At 54.7% G+C, this 20,871-nt stretch overlaps 1 protein-coding gene across 23 annotated transcripts in view; it reads left to right on the top strand.

The window, feature by feature from the left end:
• KIF1A (kinesin family member 1A) overlaps window positions 1-20,871 on the top strand; it is an 87,054-nt gene that overhangs the window by 7,117 nt on the left and 59,066 nt on the right. For all 23 annotated transcript variants that reach the window (XM_061412874.1, XM_061412876.1, XM_061412873.1 and 20 more), the window contains exons 2-4: window positions 13,191-13,358; window positions 19,194-19,270; window positions 20,310-20,489. In XM_061412874.1, the coding sequence (XP_061268858.1) occupies window positions 13,253-13,358; window positions 19,194-19,270; window positions 20,310-20,489 (363 nt within the window). In that variant the 5' untranslated portion in view covers window positions 13,191-13,252. The remainder of the gene's footprint in view (window positions 1-13,190; window positions 13,359-19,193; window positions 19,271-20,309; window positions 20,490-20,871) is intronic.

Below are 20,871 nucleotides of genomic sequence, written 5' to 3'. Positions count from 1 at the left end.
TTCCCACTGAATCAAATAATCTGTCTGTGGACCCTCTTGATTTCTGTGGAGATAAGCAGATGGTCGGCATATAATGACAGTGTGTTTTACTCTAGTCCAGCCCATCTTTTGCCACTGTTATCTTGTCTTCCTGCCTTATCACTCGGGCAAGAACCTCTGCTACAATCTTACACAAAAGTGGTAACAGTAGGCATCCTGAACTCGTTCCTGAATTTAAAGAAAGTGTCCCCAATATTTCAGTGTTAAGTATGGTATTTGGGTAGATTTTTAGTAGATGCATATCATGAGATTGGCTTCCCTAGTGGCTCAGTGGTAAAGAACCCACCTGCCAATACAGAAGACCCAAGTTCAACCCCTGGGTCGGGAAGACCCCCTGGAGGAGGGCATGTCAACCCATTCCAGTATTCTTGCCTGGAGAATCCTTTGCACAGAGGAGCCTGGTGGGCTAAGTCCATGGGGTCGCATAGGCAGACACAACTGAAGCAACTTGGCACGCACACATTATAAGATTAAAGTTTTCTTTTATCCTCACATTGCCAAGAGTTTTATCGTAAATGGGTTTTGAAAATTCTTGCGTGCTTCTTCAGTATCTATGAAGAACTTCACTTGACCTATTTTCCTCTTTAATCTGACATGTGGTGAATTTTATTAATAGCTATCCTAATGTTAAGCCATTATATCACCATACTGGTATTCCTGAAATAAACCTATCACATTATCTTTTTTGTTTTCTGTTTGACTTTCTTGCTAGATTTTGAACTTTTGTATCTTATGTTCATCAGGGACATTGGTCTAAATCTTAATTTCTTAAATTTTCTGTCTCTCATTTGATACCAAGGTCGTTTTAGCCTCAGTGCATGAGTTAGGGATAGAATTTTTCTCCTTCTGTTTCCCTTCTTTTTCTTGTTCTCCTACACAGCTTGTATAAGATTGGAAATATCTGGGTTTTTTTTTTTTTTTTGTATGTATGGTAGAACTCCCTTATAAAAGTATCTGAGTTTTCTGATTTTCTTTTGGTGGTTACAATTTTAAACTTTTGAATCTATTTCTTTAATGGTTATAGAAAAATTCCTACTGAATTTTTCTCCTAGTTATAGATCATCTTCTCCTGCATCTTGGTGTGTGTAGTCATCTCCTGCGACTTGGCATGTGTGGAGTCATTTTTAAAATTGAATTCGGGCCATTTCTACATTGTGGAGCATCTGAGTTATGCTTTCTTCTGTGAAGAATGTTGGCTTTGTTTTGTTAGGCAGTTAAATTGTTTGAAGACTTATTTGACCCTTCAAGGCCTGATTTTCAGCTTTTCTAGAATTACTTTTGGGTAGATGTCACTCCAGGGATAGTTAAGCCCAGAATAAACTTGATTTATTTGGGGTGTCTGCTGAGTGGCTGGGAATCTGGGGTGGAGGGATCACAAGAATTGTATTCTGACTGGTGGGAGCACAGATGTCTGCTGATTTTGAGCTTTGGGAATTATTCAGTCTTCTTTGCTTGGACCGCTTGGGCATGGACGTGGTCTACACGTTCCCCTCGTGGCTCAGCGCTAATATATCTGCCTGCCAATGCAGGAGATGCAGGTTCAATCCCTGGGTTGGAAAGATCCCCTGGAGAAGGAAATGGCAACCCTCTCCTGGGAAATCCCATGGACAGAGCAGCCTGGCAGCCTACAGTCCATGGGGTCGCAAAGAGTCAGACAGGACTGGCCGACTAAACACCAGCGGTAGTGAGACAAGTGAATCCCTAGAAGATTTCTGGAGCTCTGTTACCAAGTAATGCTTTCCTTTCCAGACTCTGAGCCACACATTCCAGCTGCTGCCACCCACCCAAACTCTGACCTTCATCTCCTCAACTCATCAAAGTTGCTGAGCTGTTCAAGCGCCCCCTGCCCGTGCCTGAGGTCTGTAAGTCGCCTCTGGGCAGATCTGGCGATGGTAGGGCTCATCCCCATGTGTTTCCCTGCCTTTCTGCCACGTCTAAAAACAGTGATTTGCATCTGCTGGGTCCAGTTTGCTAGTTGTTTACAGTGGGAGGCTGAGCGTGGTCCTGACAACTCCGCCATGGCTGGGTATGGAACTGCTGTCGGTTTTGCTGGTAGTATGTGCATGATCATTTACGACTGAGTTTATTTGTAACTCTGCAGTGGTTTTTTCTTTTGTGTGTTGGTTATTTGGATGTTGGGACTTCCCTGGTGGTTCGCTGGTTAAGACTTGACGCTTCCACTGCAGGAGGCGTCGGTTTGATTCCTGGTCGGTAAACTAAGATCTGGCATGTCTCGTGTCATGGCCAGAAACGTTTTTAAAAAAGAAGTTTATTTTAAAAAATTTCCTAACATGGATTTTTAATGATCTTTTATTGATTTTTTAATTTTATTCTATTCAAATTACACGATCCATTCGATACAGAGTCCGCATGGTAAAACATTGTAAATGTTCCCTATGTTTTAGAAAAGAATGTTTCTCTAATTTTTGAGGGCAAGAGAGAGCACAGGTTTTCATCAGTTCATGATTGTTGTGTTGTTCGAATCATCTCCGTGCTTGTTATTACCTGTCTGCATGGTCTGTCAGTGGTGAGAGGTGCATTAAACCTCCTGCCATGATGGATTACGAACTGTTCCATGTGGCATGGCCTCTAACCTTGGTTTTCTGGTTTCATCATTTTGTCTCTTTGGGACCATTCTGGGTAATTTTCTTCCGGACATTTTCCAGTTCATTAATTCCCTGTTCAGCTCCATTTCATTTGCTGATTAATGTCAGCTAAACTTTAAAATTTAAAGGGTTACATGTTTTAAGTTCTGCGTGGTTCACCCCATATTTTGCTGCATTCTTTCCCTCCCGCTATTGCTGTGAACACTTTACGTGCACTCACTGTGATCTGAATCTGACAGCTGCAGCCTCTGAGATCCTTGAGGATATAACGTTTTCTTTGCATTTTCCCCCTGACTCTAGTGGTGAAGTTCATCTCAGGTGTTGGGTGGTGTGCCACCGTGAGCACCCATGTAGCTGATCTTCGTCTCTGGGAATATTGGGGCACCTAGGGGAGGAAGCTCTTCTCAAGGGGGGTTTGTGTCTGCTTTTGTGAGATACTTTGGGTGCAAACATCTGAGACTACTGTGAGCTAACGTCTCAACCCTGGGCTTCCCTGATCACAGGGGCTTTGTGAATTTTAGACCCAAACCTGTGTGAGTTCAGGTCTGTGGCCTCAAATTCTCAGAAGCACTGGCTTTCTCACCACCAGGAGCTGAGGGCCATTCAGACCAATTCCCACGTCCCTCTGATGGCCAGTGGCTTTCCCCGAGTTCCAGAGGATCCAGATTTTTGTGACACTTGGTTCCACTTCTGACTGCCTGTCTTTGAGGTCACGCCTCCCATCCCCCACTCAGCAGGTGAAACCCACTCCTCTGCCTTTCTGCTGCGTCTTCCTCCTGGGTGAGCAGGTGACACCCACTTCTCTGCCTTTCTGCTGCATCTTCCTCCTGGGTGAGCTGGTGGAATGGGCTCCCCACATTCGTTTCAGCTCCTTTCCTTTTTCCCCTTTTCCAGAATTCCCTTCTTTTATTCTGATGCTTGTTATATATCCCCAATTTAATGGTGATTTCTAATGGGAGGATATCTCATCCATCGTACTGCCAGATATGGGAGTCTTTCATTCACCTTTCCCCCCATCAGTTTTGAAATAATAATCTTAATGAACAAAACCAATTTTTGTTTTCACGCACATGGCACTTGCCAACCAAGGTGAGCTAGCTTTCTGTCTCTCCCACTTTCCCTGAACCACTTGATAATTATTTTAAAAATAATTTTTAGGTTAAATATGAACATCATTTAGAAGAGTCAAATATACCTACAAGATTCATTTTGAAAATCAGCAGTTTTTGCTCTCTGTGCCCAACCACTTTCAACTCCCTTTAGCTGTTTTGTTGTTACTGTTGCTATTTAGCTCTGTATTGCTAAATAACGTGCTTATTCTGCTCATTTTTGGCCTGTTTTAGAAGTTATGTAAATAGAATTATATAGAATTTAGTGTTTGGTTCGTCATTTCTAATTTATCTTCTCTCCCTCCTGAAATGCCAGTGAAATAGCTGTTGTTGTTCAGTCATTAAGTCACGTCTGACTCTTTGTGACCCCATGGACTGCAGCACAGAAGGCTCCCCTGTCCTCCACCATCTCCTGAGTTTGCCCAGATTCATGTCCATCAAGTCGTTGATACGACCTAATCATCTTATCCTCTACTACCCCCTTCCCCTTTTGCCTTCAATCTTTCCCAGCATCAGAATCTTCCAGTGAGTCAGTTCCTCTCATCAGGTGCTGAAACACTGGAGCTTTAGCTTCAGTATGAGTCCTTCCAATGAATATTCAAGGTTGATTTCTTTTAGGATTGATTGGTTTGATCTCCTTGCAGTCCAAGGGACTCTCAAGGGTCTTCTCCAGCACCACAATTCAAAAGCATCAATTCTTTGGTGCTCAGCCTTCTTTATGGTTGGTTCAGCTCTCACATCTGTACATGACTACTGGAAAAAACCATAGCTTTGGCTACACAGAACTTTGTCAGCAAAGGGATGTCTCTGCTTTTTAATTCACTGTCTGGAGGTAAAGTAGGAAGGACTATGGACGGAGGTTAGCAACATCGTACAGGAGGCAGCGACCAAAACTATCCCAAAGAAAAAGAAATGTAAGAAGGCAAAATGTTGTTTGTGGAGGCCTTACAAATAGTTGAGAAAAGAAGAGAAGCAAATGCAAAGGAGAAAAGGGAAAGATATACCCAACTGAATGTAGAGTTCCAGAGAATAGCAAGGAGAGATAAGAAAGCCTTCTTAAGTGAACAATGCAAAAAAAAAAAAAAAGAGGAAAACAATAGAATGGGAAAAACTATAGACCTCTTCAAGAAAACTGGAGATACCAAAGGAACATTTCATGCAAAGATGGGCTCGATAAAGGACAGAAATGGTATGGACCTAACAGAAGCAGAAGATATTAAGAAGAGGTGGCAAGAATACACAGAAGAACTGTACAAAAAAGATCTTCACGACCAAAATAACCACGATGGTGTGATCACTCACCTTGATTCAGACATCCTGGAGTGTAAATCAAGTGGGCCTTAGGAAACATTACTACAAACAAAGCTAGTGGAGGTGATGAAATTCCAGCTGAGCTATTTCAAATCCTAAAACATGATGCTCTGAAAGTGCTGCACTCAATATGCCAGCAAATATGGAAAACTCAGCAATGGCCACGGGACTGGAAAAGGTCAGTTTTCATTCCAATTTCAAAGAAAGGCAATGCCAAAGAATATTCAAACTACTGCACAATTGTACTCATTTCATATGCTAGCAAGGTAATGCTCAAAATCCTTCAAGCTAGGCTTCAACAGTTCTTGAACTGAGAAATTCCAGATGTACAAGCTAGATTTAGAAAAGGCAGAGGAGCCAATGATCAAATGACCAATATCCGATGGTTCATAGAAAAAGCAAGGGAATTTTAGGAAAACATCTATTTCTGCTTTATTGACTACACTAAAGTCTTTGACTGTGTGGAGCACAACAAATTTGGAAAATTCTTAAAGAGATGGATACCTGACCACCTTACCTGGCACCCCACTCCAGTACTCTTGCCTGGAAAATCCCATGGACGAAGGAGCCTGGTAGGCTGCAGTCCATGGGGTTGCTAAGAGTCAGACACGACTGAGCGACTTCACTTTCACTTTTCTCTTTCATGCATTGGAGAAGGAAATGGCAACCCACTCCAGTGTTCTTGCCTGGAGAATCCCAGGGACGGCGGAGCCTGGTGGGCTGCCGTCTATGGGGTCGCACAGAGTCGGACACGACTGAAGCGACTTAGCATAGCATAGCATAGCATTACCTGCCTCCTGAGAAACCTGTATGCAGGTCAAGAAGCAACAATTAGAACCAGTCATGGAACAATGGACTAGTTCTCAGCTGGGAAAGGAGTACATCAAGGCTGTATATTGTCACCTTGCTTATTTAATTTGTATGCAGAGTACATCACAGGTAATGCCAGGCTGAATGAATCACAAGCTGGAATCAAGATTGCCAGGAGAAACATCAACAACCTCAGATATGCAGATGACACCACTCTTATGGCAGAAAGTGAAGAGCAACTAAAGAGCCTCTTGATGAGGGTGGAAGAGGAGAGCGAAAAAGCTGGTTTAAAACTCAACATTCAAGAAACTAAGATCGTGGCATCTGATCCCATCACTTCATAGCAAATAGATGGAGAAAAAGTGGAAACAGTGACAGATTTTATTTTCTTGGGCTCCAAAACACCACTGAGCATGGTGACTGTAGCCACGAAATTAAAAGACACTTGCTGCTTGAAAGGAAAGCTGTAACCAACCTAGACAGCACATTGAAAAGCAGAGACGTTACTTTGCCGACAAAGGTCTGTCAAATCAAAGCTGTGGTTTCTCCAGTACTCATGTAGGGAGGTGGAAGTTGGACCATTAAGAAGGCTGAGCACTGAAGAATTGATGCTTCCTGATTGTGGTGCTGGACAAGACTCTGGACTGCAAAGAGAGCCAACCAGTCAATCCTAAAGAAAATCAACCCTGAATATCCATTGGAAGGACTGTTGCTGAAGCTGAAGCTCCAATCCTTTGGCCACCTGATGTGAAGAACTGACTCATTGGAAAAGACCCTGATGCTGGGAAAGATTGAGGGCAGGAGGAGAAGGGATGACAGAAGATGAGATGGTTGTGTGGCATCACCGACTTGATGGACATGGATTTGAGCAAGCTCCAGAAAACGGTGGAGGACAGGGAGGCCTGGCGTGCTTCAGCCCGTGGGTCTCAAGGAGGTGGAACAATCCCACCTGTGGCTCTGCCCTGCTTGTACAGTCTGTGCCTGTCAGGGTTTTCAGATCAGGTCCTGGTGTGGTTGCTGAGGCCCCTTTTCCCAGGGGACCTGAACTCTGACCTCTGTCTCCTTGGCACCTGAGACCATGGGAGAATTCTCATTGATTTCCAGAGGCTTTCTGCTTGAGTTCGAAACTTCCGCCCTTTCCTGCCTTTGGAGTTTGGCAAGTGTCTTAAGGGGAGAACTGACCATTTGCTCCATTTAAGTCTCTGCTTCTTTCTCCTGGGATCTTGGCCTCTTAAGTGTTGTTTTTTTCAACCAAAAAGCTCTGCAGGTTCTCCATCCCTCAGCAACGGCTCTCTGCGTGGGAAGACTCTGGACTCCCAGCCTCGTGCCTGTGACTGGAATGCAAAGCGCTGGGGGAGAATGTGCTGGGGAAGTCGTCCCCTGCCCCACAGCAGCCGCATCCCTGGAATCTCCGCCCGCCAGTCTGCGTGACTTCTGTAGCTCTTGGATTCCTTCAAGCAGATTCAAAAACTGTGTGCAGCTCCTCCCACTGTGAACGCCGGGTGGGCGGGCCGGAGGCGGAGGAGGGAACCAGCGTCTTCCTCCAGCGTTCCCCGACCTGGACGCACAAGCCCTGCTTTGCTTTTCCTGTTTGATGTCTGTGCACGGGTCTCCCCCCAGGGCCATGAGCAGGGTCTCCGGTGTGTTCTTGTAAATGCTTTCCCAGACTAAGGTCAAGCTCTCTTTCTTTAGCCAGTTGTCTGATACTGACTTTATCCCATCGTGCGACGCTGCTTTATCACTGTTGGATTTTGGGTTTGTCTGTGTGTGTGTCTGTGGCCCAGCTTCATTTTTCCCACTTTCCTCTCTCCTCACGACACCACTAGACTTTGGGAACTACTGCAGCTTTAGAGTAAATATGATAGCTGGTAGGGCGTGCTCCCCTCTTTCTTCTCTTTCAAAACTCTCTTCCAAACTCTTGCCAGATGTCACTGAAAATCCTGTTGGAATATTTTGCTTATTGGAATTGCACTGAATGAATATAGCTAAATCTGGGGAGAGCTGAAAATTTTGCATTATCAAATTGAACATCTGTTTCTAATTATCACCTGTTTGAGGACTTGGGATCACGTATTCAAAGGACCCAGCCTTTACGTCTCAGGCATAGGGCCTCTTGCTGAATGTGCGTTAGAATCCTCATCCTGATTTGCATCCTCACTAGGAATTCACCAGCTGTTGTACTCTTCCCACTCCACCCAGAATGTCCTAAGACTTTTCTCAGTTTCAAAAGTGCAGAGATTTTCCCGCGTAAGGCAACATGCATTCTCAGAGAGGTACGCCTTCCAGTCCACGCTGGATGGCCATCCATGGACATAAGCAGGTGAGAGTGTTGAGAAAACATCCGTGGTGTGTGGATGGAGGCGCGCAGGTGGCCGGAAGGGGCTGCAGGGTGGAGCTGGCGTGAGTCCAGCCCCCGAATTCGGCCCCCATCGCCTGGGCTTTTGCTCATGTCCTGAGCTTTCGGCCTTGGTTGTTGGCTGGCCTGGTACTTTCTCGTCTCCCTGTAGCCTTGGATGAGCTATGTCGCCTGAGAGGACAGTCCTGCTCCTGTCCAGCCTGTTCTGGGGAGTCCTGGGGCACGGAGGAGCTGGCCCTGGGAGTTTGCAAGATTGACCCCAGCCCTGCCCATACCCTCCCCTGTCTGTACAGAGAGGGGCACCTGGGTTTCTGCAGCCCCTCCTGCTCTTGGTCCTGGGTCCGTGCACAGAGGCGCCCCCCACCCTGGAAGGGGGTCTTTTTGTCAGACTGTCCAGAGAGTGATGATTACAGGGGAGGCTGAAGCAGATCTTTTCAGAAGCAGAGGTGTCACAGACCCTCAGTGTGGGAGGGTCTGAAAGAGACCCCAGGCCTCTGCCCTACTTGGATGCCTCTGGTGACAGGAGGCTCAGGACTTAACGGGCATCAAGTTCATTTCAGACAGTAGTAGGGGAGCCCCGGCAACTGAACGACTGAACAACAGCGAGGAGGAGGAGCCCCCAGAACTCCGAGCTGCCTGTTTCCTGGAGCTCCTGGCCGTTGCCATGACCAGTAGCTCGCTTTCCGTAGCCGGCCCCCTCCCCTTTCCCGGGAGCCACTCCTCAGCCCCGAGTCCCCGATGGCATCGGCTGCTGCCCTGCAGCCCTGGGAAAAGAAAAGCTCCTACTTACTAGAAATTTGTATCAGCTTTCTATTTCATTCCTTCCATATGCCAGGCCTTGTGCTAAGTGATTTGTCTACATTTTAATAATGCATGAAAAATCATGCATTTTTTTCCCCATTAGGGAAGCTGTTCCCCATTTGGCTTATTCCAAGTGACTTGGCCACGGCCTCTCCCTGCAGCCCTGGGGAAGTCACTCTCCCTGGAGGTCTGGGACCCCAGAGTGGGATCACTTTGGGGTCAACCTCCTCAACCTGGTCATGGTGCAGATGGGTAAACCGAGGCCCAGGGGCTGAGTCACACAGCTGAGATAAAGGCAGGACTGGGACTGGCCCCAACCCCAGGCCTGCGCCGAATCACTGTGACATGATTCCACCCTGGGCGTGGCCTCGGGACTCGACCCCGGGATCTACGCGAGTTAGGACAGGCGGCATTGTGCAGACATCTGTCCTGTTGGTTAGGGCAGTCTACTCCACCCTTTTGGTTTGCTGAGTAAATCGCCTCCTTTCCTACTGGCTTGGAGATCACACAAAGTCGTGGCCGCCTGCGGGAGCCCAGGGGAGGGTGCGCACGGACAGACTGCTGTGAATGCCCTTGCCCTGTTGGTGACTTAAAGGCCCGGCCACGTGGGGGTCGTTCTCACTTGCAGAGAACCCAGCTGGTCACTGCCCCTGTTGCAGGTGAGGACGCTTGTGCTAGGTCTCACGCGGGCTGGCGGCTGGCCCCAGGCTGCCCGACCCTCTTCCTTCTGCGCTGCTGAGGCTGCCTGGGGGCAGCTCTGAGCACTGGCACCCGAGCACTAGCCTCTGGGCACTGGCCTCCCTCAGGGACTCCTGGGGTAGGGGCACTGTTGGGGCTCGAGGAGCTCGGAAGGAGGTGAAACAGCTCTGTAGAGGCCGAGCCTTGGGGCACACTTGGTTCCCGTGGATTTTGCCTTTCTGCCAGGCGGGGCTGAGGCTCTGTGTGCCCAGCGTCACGGGCTGGCCCCGTGCCAGTGACTGGGCTGCTGTCCACAGGGACACTCGGCCCCGTGTGCTGCTGCCTTGGAACGGGGGTGATGCCTCACCACACCCCGTCTCCTGGCCTTTCAGGGCCCCAGGCCGCTCCCCTGACCATGCCGTGGAGGGGAGTGGGCCTCAGCCTGCGTCCTGGACAGAGCTCACTTGTCCTTGATGGGCTCCAGGGCCCCCTGGGAAGGGGGGTGATGGGAGAAAGCAGGTGCCCTGTGTGCAGGCCCTGCCCTGCCCCGGTGCCCGCTCCTGGGAGTCGGGTGCACAGGTGGATGCCTGCGGGCCACCCTCCTAAAGGGGAAGGGTGGGGCATCAGGTGGGCCCCCCGCCACACACAGGCCTTGCTTCTGCCCGGGTCCCCGCCTCTTCAGCCTGGAGACCAAGCCCCTCCTGCCTGCCCTCCCCCCTCATCCGGGTCTCGGACGCTGCTCCGTCTACTCACCTCCTGCCTGCGGGCGTCCAGCCCAGGGAGGGTCAGCCCTGTCGAGCTGGCACAGACCGAGATAGGAGCCTGCTCGGGGCCCGCGTCCCCGGGAGGACTGCCTGCTCTGTGTGAGTGTGACCGCAAGTGGACATGACGGCCAGCTTCACATTCACACCTGGGGTGGTGGCCGACACTGGCCGTGCCCCCGCCCTCCTTCCTCAGGCGTTGGCCCCGAGCCGGGTCTCACCATGGGTCTCCAAACCTCAGTTTCCTTTCTGGCTTTTCTCTTGTTTGTTCCTAAAATATTACCAAAGTGACACATTGTGGACGCGGCATCAAGCTCCGTGGGGGCTGGGGGGCTCTCCGTGAGAAGCAGCCCCGCCCGTGCCCCCGACCCTGGAGTCCCTGTGTCCTGGTGTGCCTGCTCCATTCAGCTCCCCCCGGGACAGTCAGCTTGTCTGCACCGCCGCGCCATCAGCGACCCCTCGGCACTCGACACCTCTCTCCCGTCTTCCTGCCGTGCTTCCTGTGTGTTGATTAGTGCAGTGTGTTGTTTACAACAGCGGGGCTGGTATAGTCTCTCCTGCTGCTCGAGTGCACTCTGCTTGTGTGTGTGTGTGTGTGTGTTTTAATATTTATTAATCTGCTGAGTCGGGTCTTGGATGCTACATGTGGATCTTCGTTTATCACGCGGATCTTTCGCTGGGGCTCACAGAGCCTCTGGCTGTGGTGCTCGGGCTTAGTTGCCACGTGGCCTGTGAGATCTTAGTTCTCTGACCAGGGATCAAACCCTCATCCCCTGCGCTGGAAGGCGGACTCTTTCCCTCTGGACCATGAGGGAAGTGCCTAGAGTCTCCTTCTTGTAGAAGACGTTATCAGAAATGACTGACTGATGCCTGGGCTCATCACTGATCTCTGATCAAACCCTCGGATGGACGCTTCTCTGCATGGGAGACCCTCCAGCCTTGCAGCGCTGTCTTGGCCCCAGGTGGATCCCCTCCATTGCCCTCTGACTGGGGGTGTCCCCCTCCAGGCAGCCCCAGGGCCCTCCTGGGACCCCTTCACCGTCCTCTGGCTGGGACCCCACCCACGTCTTCCCACATGTGGAGCACAGGCTCCCGCCTCTTCCAGAGTCTTCCTGGGTCTCCCTTTCACCCTCCCCTGGCTGTGGTTTGCCTGAGGTCAGAGTTCTAGGCTGAATGTTGCTGCTGTCCCTCAGCAATCTGAAAGTGTTTCTTCCTCCGTGGTGCCCTTCTGAGGCTCCCTCCTCTGTGGCCTGCCTTTCTCTGTGGAATCTTCCCTTTAGCCCGCAACTCTTGAAAGTTCACCATTTGCTGTGGTTTATGACCTTTTATAGCAGGTGGGGTAGGTAGGCCTCTGAATTTGGAGACTCATGACTGGCAATGCTGGGAAGTTTTCTTGAATTATTTCTCTAATAGTTTCTTTTCATTGATCCTCAAATTCCATTTCTCTTTTCACGTGGAAAATTACTTAATTGTATTTCCAAGCTTTTTATTTACTTTTAAAGGTTCTGTTTTCATATTCTTAATTTCCAAGACCTCTTTCTTACTCATTGAAAGTTCCTTTTAAAAATAGTATCCTTTACTTGCTCATGGATGAATAACTTTCTTTCCAAGAATATGAATTACAAAGCATTTAAAATTTGTGGCTCAGAAGGTAAAGAATCTGTCTGCAATGCAGGACACCTGGGTTCCATCCCCAGGTCGTGACGATCCCCTGGAGGAGGAAATGGTAACCCACTCCAGTATTCTTGCCTGGGGTACTGCAGTCCACGGAGAGGCAGACACGACTGACACTTTCCTGCTTCATCTCTTCCTACTGCGCTCCCGTCTTCGTTTTAGTCTCTGTGTATCTCGATAGAGGGTGTGATCCTGCTCAGTCTCCCCTGGCAGCCAGCACGCTAGCCCCACAGCAGGAGCGGGAGGCTGGGGTCCCCCTTGCCAGCCATCTCGCTGGGTTCCTCACATCCACCTTCAGCTGGTCCTCAAAGCCCCAGGCTGCACAGAGCCTCAGTCTCCCTGAGGGTCCCCTCTGGCCTCCTGCCTGGTGGGGGCGGTGGGGTTGGGGTGGGGCGTGTCCTGGATGTTCACTGGTGGGGTGGGGGTCTCGGGGTCTTCATTACTCTGCTGGAGCTAACAGCTGCTGTCACAAAGTAGCACAGACCGAGGGCTTAGACAACAGAAGTGTATTGTCTCCGAGTCTGGAGGCTGGGCGTCCCGGACCAAGGGGTCAGTCAGCAGGCTGGCTCCCTCTGAGGCTGTGGGCGAGGACGTTGGCTGCGGTCTCCTGCGCTGGCGGCTGCGGTCCCGGCACCCCGCGCTACCAGCGAAGCCCTGCCTTTTGGTGGTTTTCGCCCGGTTCTCAGGTGGCCAACCCCCCTTTTCTTCGAGTGGTGCTCCCCCATGTGCACTTCACTAAGTCGCCTTGGGGAGTCCCACTCAGTCAGTGACCTCCAGAGGCACCCGGAGTCCTTCTGGGTCCTGGAATGAATTAGCTGCTTCTTGTTAGGCTGCCATTTTCTCAGGCTCCTCTCATCCCGTTGACTGTCTTTCCTAAAACTCAAGGCCTTTCTTGCCTGCAGCCGCCTGCTCTGTCCCTCCTCCTCCTGGACTGGTCATCTGAGTAGGTGTCACGGGGGCTGGACCAGAGAGGGTCCCATTGCCAGAAACGCCTGCTCCGCCTTTCTGGAAACCGTTTCTAACTCACGTCTCCCTTTTCCCCAAGGTGTCTCCCCTGCTCGCCGGGGCTCCCACCGCTGCCAGGAGTGACCCACAGAGGCCGCAGAGATGGCCGGGGCCTCGGTGAAGGTGGCGGTGCGCGTCCGCCCCTTCAACTCCCGGGAGATGAGCCGCGAGTCCAAGTGCATCATCCAGATGTCGGGGAGCACCACCAGTGAGTACTGCGCGACCCCGGGGCCCCCTCGGCCACAGGTGCACGGTTTCCTGGGGCTGCAGGAACAGAGGCCACAAATCGGGTGGCTTAAAAGCACAGAAGTATGTTGTCTCGCAGTCGTAGGGGCCAGAGTTCAAACCCAAGGTGCTGACAGGGCGGGGCTCCGGGTGGCGGTGCCGGATGAGGACTCTTCCTGCCTCTGGTGGCCTCCGACGACGGCCACGCCTGCGCGCCCTCCCCCTGCTCCATCCTGATGAAGCTTCTCCCCTGCGTGTCTGGGTCTTTGTTGGCCTCGTATGGACACTGACCGCTGGACTTAGGAGCCGCCCCAATCCAGTGTGACCTCATTTCAACAACACATACATCTTCAGAGACTCTGTTTCTCCCATTCCGAGGTTCAGGGGAGACATGAATTTGTGGAGGGTACTTTTCAGCCCAGGACACAAGGTTCTTGATTTCTCATCTCCCCGTTTCTCCACGCTCCCTGGGAGCGTGCTCCTGGGGAGAGGGGACGGGGCACGTGCTCCCCGGGAGAGAGGATGGTTGGCTTGCTCCCGGGGAGGGGGGATGGGCCGCATGCTCCCGGGGAGAGGGGACAGGGAGCATGATCCCATGGAGAGGGGACGGGGCGCGTGCTCCCGGGGAGAGGGGACAGAGTACGTGCTTCTGGGAAGCACTCAGCCCCACCCAGACTGAGAAGCAGGGTGTTGCTGCCACCTGGAGACCCCCCCCCGCCCCGACCCCTAGAGCAGGCATCTTTGCTTCTCACACTGGGGACCAGCAGGCTTGTTTGGGACCCCGGAAGTGGAACCAGTGTTTGGATCACCTCCTGCTGATCGGGAGCCCAGCTCCACGCCTGGTGTCAGGCGGAAATTTGGCGTCCTCCCCACACTGTGTGGTTGGCGGGCTCGGCAGGCAGCTTGCACCTGGAGCTGCCGCCCGCAGCTCTGTGGTGGAACCTGCGCCCAGTGGTCCTCAGGTTGTAGGAGGAGCACGGGGAGCCCTGGGGTGGGGAGGTGGGCGGGGGACAACTCTGTCGTCCACAGCCTTGGAGGGAGGGTCTGCCCTAGGGGAGGAGCACTCGGGGCAGATGCTGGCTGCCTCCCGGGGCTGTGAGGGCTGAGGATTTGGGCGTGGCTGGGGGTGTCCTGTCCTGGGGGTGTCCTGGGGTGCCACTGGGCTCTGTGGAAGGGGGTTCTGGGCTGGGGGTCTTTGCAGACGCCCGGGGGCATGTTGCAGAGGCCTGTGAGGGGGCACTGTTGAGCATGGCACCCAGGTGCATCGGGGGCTCATAGTGACTCATGAATGGTGTTGTCTCTACCAGCTGCCCGGAAGCAGAGCTGAGGTGAGGGTTCGGGTGCCGAGAGCTTACCTGGGAGGTGGTCCTTGGTCTCACTGTCGGGGCACAGAAGCTGCGAAGGGGCGTTAGTGAGCGGGTGGCCACCGCAGGCAGCAGGAACAGGGCCCAGCTCGCTGGGGCCTGTTAATACAGGACGCACTTCTGGGCGTCCTCCCCGGGAAGCTGGGATCTTGTCCAGCTACTGCCCCCATCCAGGCAGAGGGCCTGTCCAGGACCTGGCTCTCTTATATCTCCAGCCTGGCCCCCATGTGGGTGGGGGTCTGTCCAGTCTGGCCCCCTTGAGGCTGGAGAAGATGTTACAGCAGGGACCCTATTTCTGTAAAGTCATAGGTTGCATTCTTAGGTTCCAGTGGACATGAATTTGGGGAGGACACTGTTCAACCCAGGCCAGTGCCTGTGGTGGGGAGGATGCCTTCAAGGCCAGGCCCTCCAGCCCCGCAAAGCCCCACAGGCCCTCACCCAGCCTGGCCTTCCTGCCTGCAAGGCTGGACCCTGGCTAGCTGGGCTTGCTGTGTGTTTCAGGGAATGGACTGCTGTTCTGGAAGGTCCATCGGGACCCCCCTGACAGCCTCCTCGGCCCACACAGACCCTGCTAGTTGCACAAAGGCCCTTGTTGACCAGCAGCTCGTGTGCATTCTCAACACCCAAGTCCTCAGAGAAATTGGCCCCACTTCCCATCACTATTCTAGAATGTTCTGGGCTCCAAATAGAGTGAGGCTGGGCCTGGGAGCCCACAGAAGGGAACATGGGTGTGGCCAGGAGGCGGTGACACGGCTGTGGGCCTGTGTATTGGAGGAGTGGCTCGGACATGTGGTGTCAGAGGCAGGGCCCTGGTCAGCAACCCCAACATCAGGCCTGGGGAGCTGGACCGAGGCCCTCACTGCCCTGGGGGTGACGTTCCCGTGGGGACACAGACATGGAACTAGATGGGCCGGGAACAAGGGCCATGGCTGGCGGAGCCTCGGGAGGGCCTTGCTGGGGGTGTGGGGGCCTTGGGCAGGATGACTCCTCCTGCTACCCGGAGGGCCCTCCTGACACGAGCCCAGTGCTGAGAGAAAGTCACCCGGACCCCTGAAACTGATGTTTCTGTCTGCGTCTCAGTGAGGCCACTTTCTAAATCTCGCAGGTGGTGAGCAGTGGCCTGTCACTAAACTAGCCCCTCACTTGCTTGGGCATGCACACACACACACACACTCTCACACACATACACTCACACACACACCCTCTGTTTGCCCATTTCCGTGGTGTAAATACTGTCCCCATGTCGGTTCCAAGACCCCCAGGGTTTAGCCACAGATTCACAGAATTCCTCAGTGTTGAGCACACGCTCCTAGAAGGAGCGGAGGCTGCTGCTGGCCTGTGAGGCCTTCGGACTCTGAGAAACCGACTCCCCTTGGCTCAGCCCCTGCCCTGCTGTTCCCACCCCACGGCGCCGTCTTTGTCCCCCGTGTGCCCGCAGCAGGGGCCGAGGTGCTAAGTCCCCGACAAGCCCAGGTCCTGGCCCCTCCTCAGAGCCTCAGGAGGAGACACGAGGCTACACAGGAAGCCCCTTCCCTCCACCAGGTCGCCTCGGTGCTGGCGGGTGGGTGCTGGCGGGTGGGTGCTGCTGTGGCCCCTGGCCCAGGGAGGTTACCCTGGTGAGGGCTCAGAGGCGTCGGTGGAGAGCAGGCCTGGGCTGGACCCTGGGGAGGGCCGTCCCCTCTGGAGCCCAGGACCGTCTGTGATGGTGACACCACAGGACCCCGGGGTCAGAACAGTGTGGGGTCACAGTCACACCACGGACTCTGTGCCAGTGGGAGGGGCAGGTGTCAGCAGGTCCGGAGCCAGAGCAACTCTGCTCGCTGGTCTCCCTGGCAGGCTCTCCTTGAGGCCCACTCCCCACTCCCTGACCCTGGCAGCAGGCTGTCCCCTGCCCACTCGAGGTTCCTTGAGCATGTCTGTGCCCTGTCCCTAGGGGGGCCGGGGGTCCCAGTGCAGGCAGACACCCCAGCGCCCGGACAGCATCAGCACCAGGGGGACAGGGGTTGTGGTCGGCGAAGGAGAGGGGGCTGGGCGGGGTGGGGTGACAGGGTGGGCCGAGCTGGGGCGCTGGTGGGTGCCAGGGCCTGTGTGCGCTCGGGGGGGCGCTGTGATTGTTGTTTCCACGGCGCTGGCATTATCTGTGCCAAGGTTCCGGCGGCCGCGTCCCCACGTCCAGCAGGAGCTGAAACCCAGGCAGCTAGGTCTCCTCTCAGCCTCGCTCCTCGAGGCAGCATGGATGACGTGACCCCCTTTCAGCTCCAAAGAAAGGGCTGTGATGGTCAGCCACCTGCTCCCTCCCGCCAGCCTCCCCAGGGTGCCGAGCCATCACCTAGAACCCCTCAAACCTGGGGCCTGGGGCCCGGAGCCAGGTCAGCCATAGGGACCGGGCTTCTGGTAACACCTGGGCCGTGAGCAAGACCTTCTGGAGCGCATAGTGGGGGGCCTGCCTGCCGAGCTGGTCAAGGCCAGGGTGGCCAAGGTTGGGGTGCAGGTCTCAGTGTCCCAGGGCTCCAGAGCAGAGGGCTGCAGACAGGGCAGCTTAGACAATAGGTCCTGAGGCTGTTGAGTCCCAGATCAAGGAGTCACCGGCTGTGACATCAAGGTGTTCCTTCTGAGGGGGAGAAGCTACTCCCCACCTCTCTCACCTCTTTTTCTTGTTGATCAGTTGCTCAGTCGTGTCCGACTCTTTGCGACCCCATGGACTGCAGCACACCAGGCTTCCCCGTCCTTCACCATCTCCGAGTTTGCTCAGACTCACGTCCATCGAGTCGGTGATGCCATCCAACCATCTCAGCCTCTGTCGTCCCCTTCTTCTCCCACCTTCAATCTTTCCCAGCATCAGGGGCTTTACTAATGAGTCAGCTCTTTGCATCAGGTGGCCAAAGGATTGGAGCTTCAGCATCAGTCCTTCCAAGGAATATTCAGTGTTGATTTCCTTTAGGATTGACTGGCTTGATCTCCTTGGAGTCTGGGGACTCTCAAGAGTCTTGTCCAGCACCACAGGTCAAAAGCATCAGTTCTTTGGCACTCAGCCTTCATGGCTCTCGCCTCTAGCGGTTTCTGGAGATGCTGGTGTCTCCTGGCCTGGAGAAGCGCTGTCCTGGCCTCCACCTCCGTCTTCACACAGCCTTCCCCATGCGTGTGTCTGTATCACATTCCCCTTATAAAAAGGACACCAGCCCCGTAGGATCAGGGCCCATCCAACTCCAGTGTGACCTCCTCCTTACCAGTTCCACCTGCCAGGACCCTGTCTCCAAATAAGGTCACATCCTGAGTCCTGGGGTCAGGACTCCCATGTATGAATTCTGAGGGGGGTTAGGACTCAGTGATGTGTGAATGCTGAGGGATGTAACTCAGCCCACCTCAGGGGTGCGGTTTGCTCTCTCAGTGAGAGTTATAGGTCACCCAGGACATGGGCTGGCGGGGCAGGGTGTGGGGTCCTGGAGCTCAGGAAGCGAGGGCCCCAGCCCCCGGTAGCTGAGGAAAGTGGTCCGAGGGGTGGGCAGCATGGCCCGAATCTCCAAGTATAGGGAGGAGGGTGCCGCGCTCCTCAGATGGGATGCTGTGGCGGGGAGTGGCCTGGAGTCCTCTCGCACCAGGATGGCCCGAGTTCCTGGTGGAGGTGAAGCCCCAGGGAGGCGTCTGTCCCCGGCCAGGTGGGCTCTCAGGGGTTCTTGGGGTCCTCTATCAACACAGGCATCGGGGTTCAGACAGTGTCCCAGGAGCCTCAGTGCCTGCTGCCTGGCCACAGCAGACATGCTGCCAGCCAAGCCCAGGCCTCCGGGACCCAAGGCCTGTCCAGGGCGTGGGATCCCTGGGGTGCTGTGGCCTTGGGCTGGACACAGGCCTCGGGAGGCCTGCCAGCGGTATTGCTCGTCCCTTGATGAACCGACATTTCGTGAGAGCTGCCTCCCGCCGGCCCAGGTGTGGCTGGTGGAGGAGGGGGATTGGGGGGAGCTGAGGTGAAGACTGCCCCATGGCCCCGAGAGTGGACGCGCAGGCCCTGCAGGAGCAGGAATGTGTGGTGTCCCCGCAGAGGGACAGCCAGCACACCCTGGACGCGGATGAGCACATGAGTGTGATGGGCCTCCAAAGCAGCGAGGACGTGGCTGTGATTGACAGTCTTCCGGGCCTCCTAGGGCACGTGTGTGCAGAACAGATGTGAGAGACCAGGGCTGGGGAGGCGAGCAGAGTGTGGACCCAGGAGGAGGGAATGGGTCGTGGGCTTGTGCTCCGACCCAGTGCCTGCAGAGAGGGATCACTCTGCACTGCCTTGGTGACAGAGGATTATCTGGCTCGTCCCTGCCCATTTTGGGGTTGGAGGCTGGATTTTCTGAGGCTAGAGGTCTCTTAGGACCTTGCCTCCCTGCCCTGGGGTTCCTCTCGGGCATGTCCAGGGTCAGTGTGTCCCTGCAGGGCAGCGCTAAACATTATGTCTGTCTCCCTCTCCTTAGCCATCGTTAACCCCAAACAGCCCAAGGAGACGCCCAAAAGCTTCAGCTTCGACTACTCCTATTGGTCACACACCTCGGTAAGCCCAGGGCTGGGGTTCCGGGGGTGGTGGAAGCCAGCTCCGCCCTGCTTGCTGTGTGGCCGTCCGCCAGTCCCTTGACCTCTCTGAGGCAGTGGGGTGAGGGACCCACCCGCTCCCCTGCAGGGCTGATGCGGGAGGTGTGGGCTAGGTGGAGGCCTGTGGGGAGGGGCCTGCCCTCCGCAGTTGCCTTGTGTGTGACAGGTCATAGTGCAGGTGCCAGGGGCACTGTCCCCTGCTGTGCCAGGGGCCAGGGGCTGTCAGCCCACCAGGGGCGGTTGCCCAGGGTCTGAGTTGTACGTCTCCTCTTCCCCAGACATCCCAAGCTCAGTGTCCGAAGCTGAACCCGCCCCCTGACGCTGGCCCGCCCACGCCCTCCACTGCACTTCCCCTGGGAGCCAGGAGGCCTCTGGGCTTTTCACCCCCACCTCCTCCATCCTGTCCACACGCAGTCCTGCATCCCCCAGCCTCCTGCATCCTAGGAGGCGTCAGGCCCTCTGCCCCTGGGCCAGGGCCCACCCTGGCTCACATCTCTGAGAGCCTGGTCCCAGGGCTCCCCATTTCACCTTCCGGCCCCTCCTCTCCCACAGTCAGGGTGACCCCCGGTCCTGCCTAAAGAGACCACCGTCTTCAGAACAGTGTCCAAGGGCGATAGCCCAGCCCATGAGCTCCTACCCTGCTGCCTCTCCAGCCCCATCTTGCACTCCACGGCCGCCACACCAAGCTTGGTTTCAGGCACCACGTCATGTACTCCCACTTCCCAGCCTTTGCACATGCTGTTCCCTCTGCTGAAATGCTCTTCCGCTCTGTCCGGCCCTAGCCTGATGGCTCCTCCTACCGCTCCCTCCGGAAGCCGCCCCCCTCCCAGATTATTTCCCCTCTCCAGGTGTCCTGTGAGAGGGTGGGCGGGCAGGTGTCCTTCCCACATCACTGGCCTTGGCCCCGGAGGCCCCTGGTGTGATGCGGGCGCTCAGTGAACCTGGTGGGCGGAGGGCTCGGCACCCCAGCCTCCTGCAGCTGCTCCCCTCTCCTCCTGCAGCCGGAAGACATCAACTACGCCTCACAGAAGCAGGTGTACCGCGACATTGGTGAGGAGATGCTGCAGCACGCCTTCGAAGGCTACAACGTCTGCATCTTCGCCTACGGACAGACTGGGGCTGGCAAGTCCTACACCATGATGGGCAAGCAGGAGAAGGACCAGCAGGGCATCATCCCTCAGGCACGCGGCGGGCGGGGCGGGGCGGGGCCTGGGGCGGAGCCTGCGGAGGGCTGCGCAGATGGGGTGTGGTCTGAAGCTGGCTGGGGAGGGGCCTAAAGAAGGCTGTGCAGATGGGGTGTGGTCTGAAGCTGGGTGGGGTGGGGCCTTGGGCGGGGCGAGGCCCGGGGAGGGTGGAGCCTGGGGAGGGCGGGAACAGGCCCCCCGGAGAGCCGGGACCAGGAAGAAAGGTAAACCAGGAGGAGGGTAAGGCCTGGGCAGGAGGCAGCATGGGGCAGACTGGCTGTGAAGAAGCTGAAGACTGAGGTCCGTGGATGGGGAGCTGCGGGAGCTGCCCAGCCCTGCCCAGCGCCCACCATGGTCATACCCGTGACAGGAAGGCTGG

Source organism: Bos javanicus, chromosome 3 (assembly GCF_032452875.1).
Source record: "Bos javanicus breed banteng chromosome 3, ARS-OSU_banteng_1.0, whole genome shotgun sequence".
NCBI lineage: Eukaryota > Metazoa > Chordata > Mammalia > Artiodactyla > Bovidae > Bos > Bos javanicus.
This window is presented reverse-complemented; position numbering and strand designations above follow the sequence as displayed.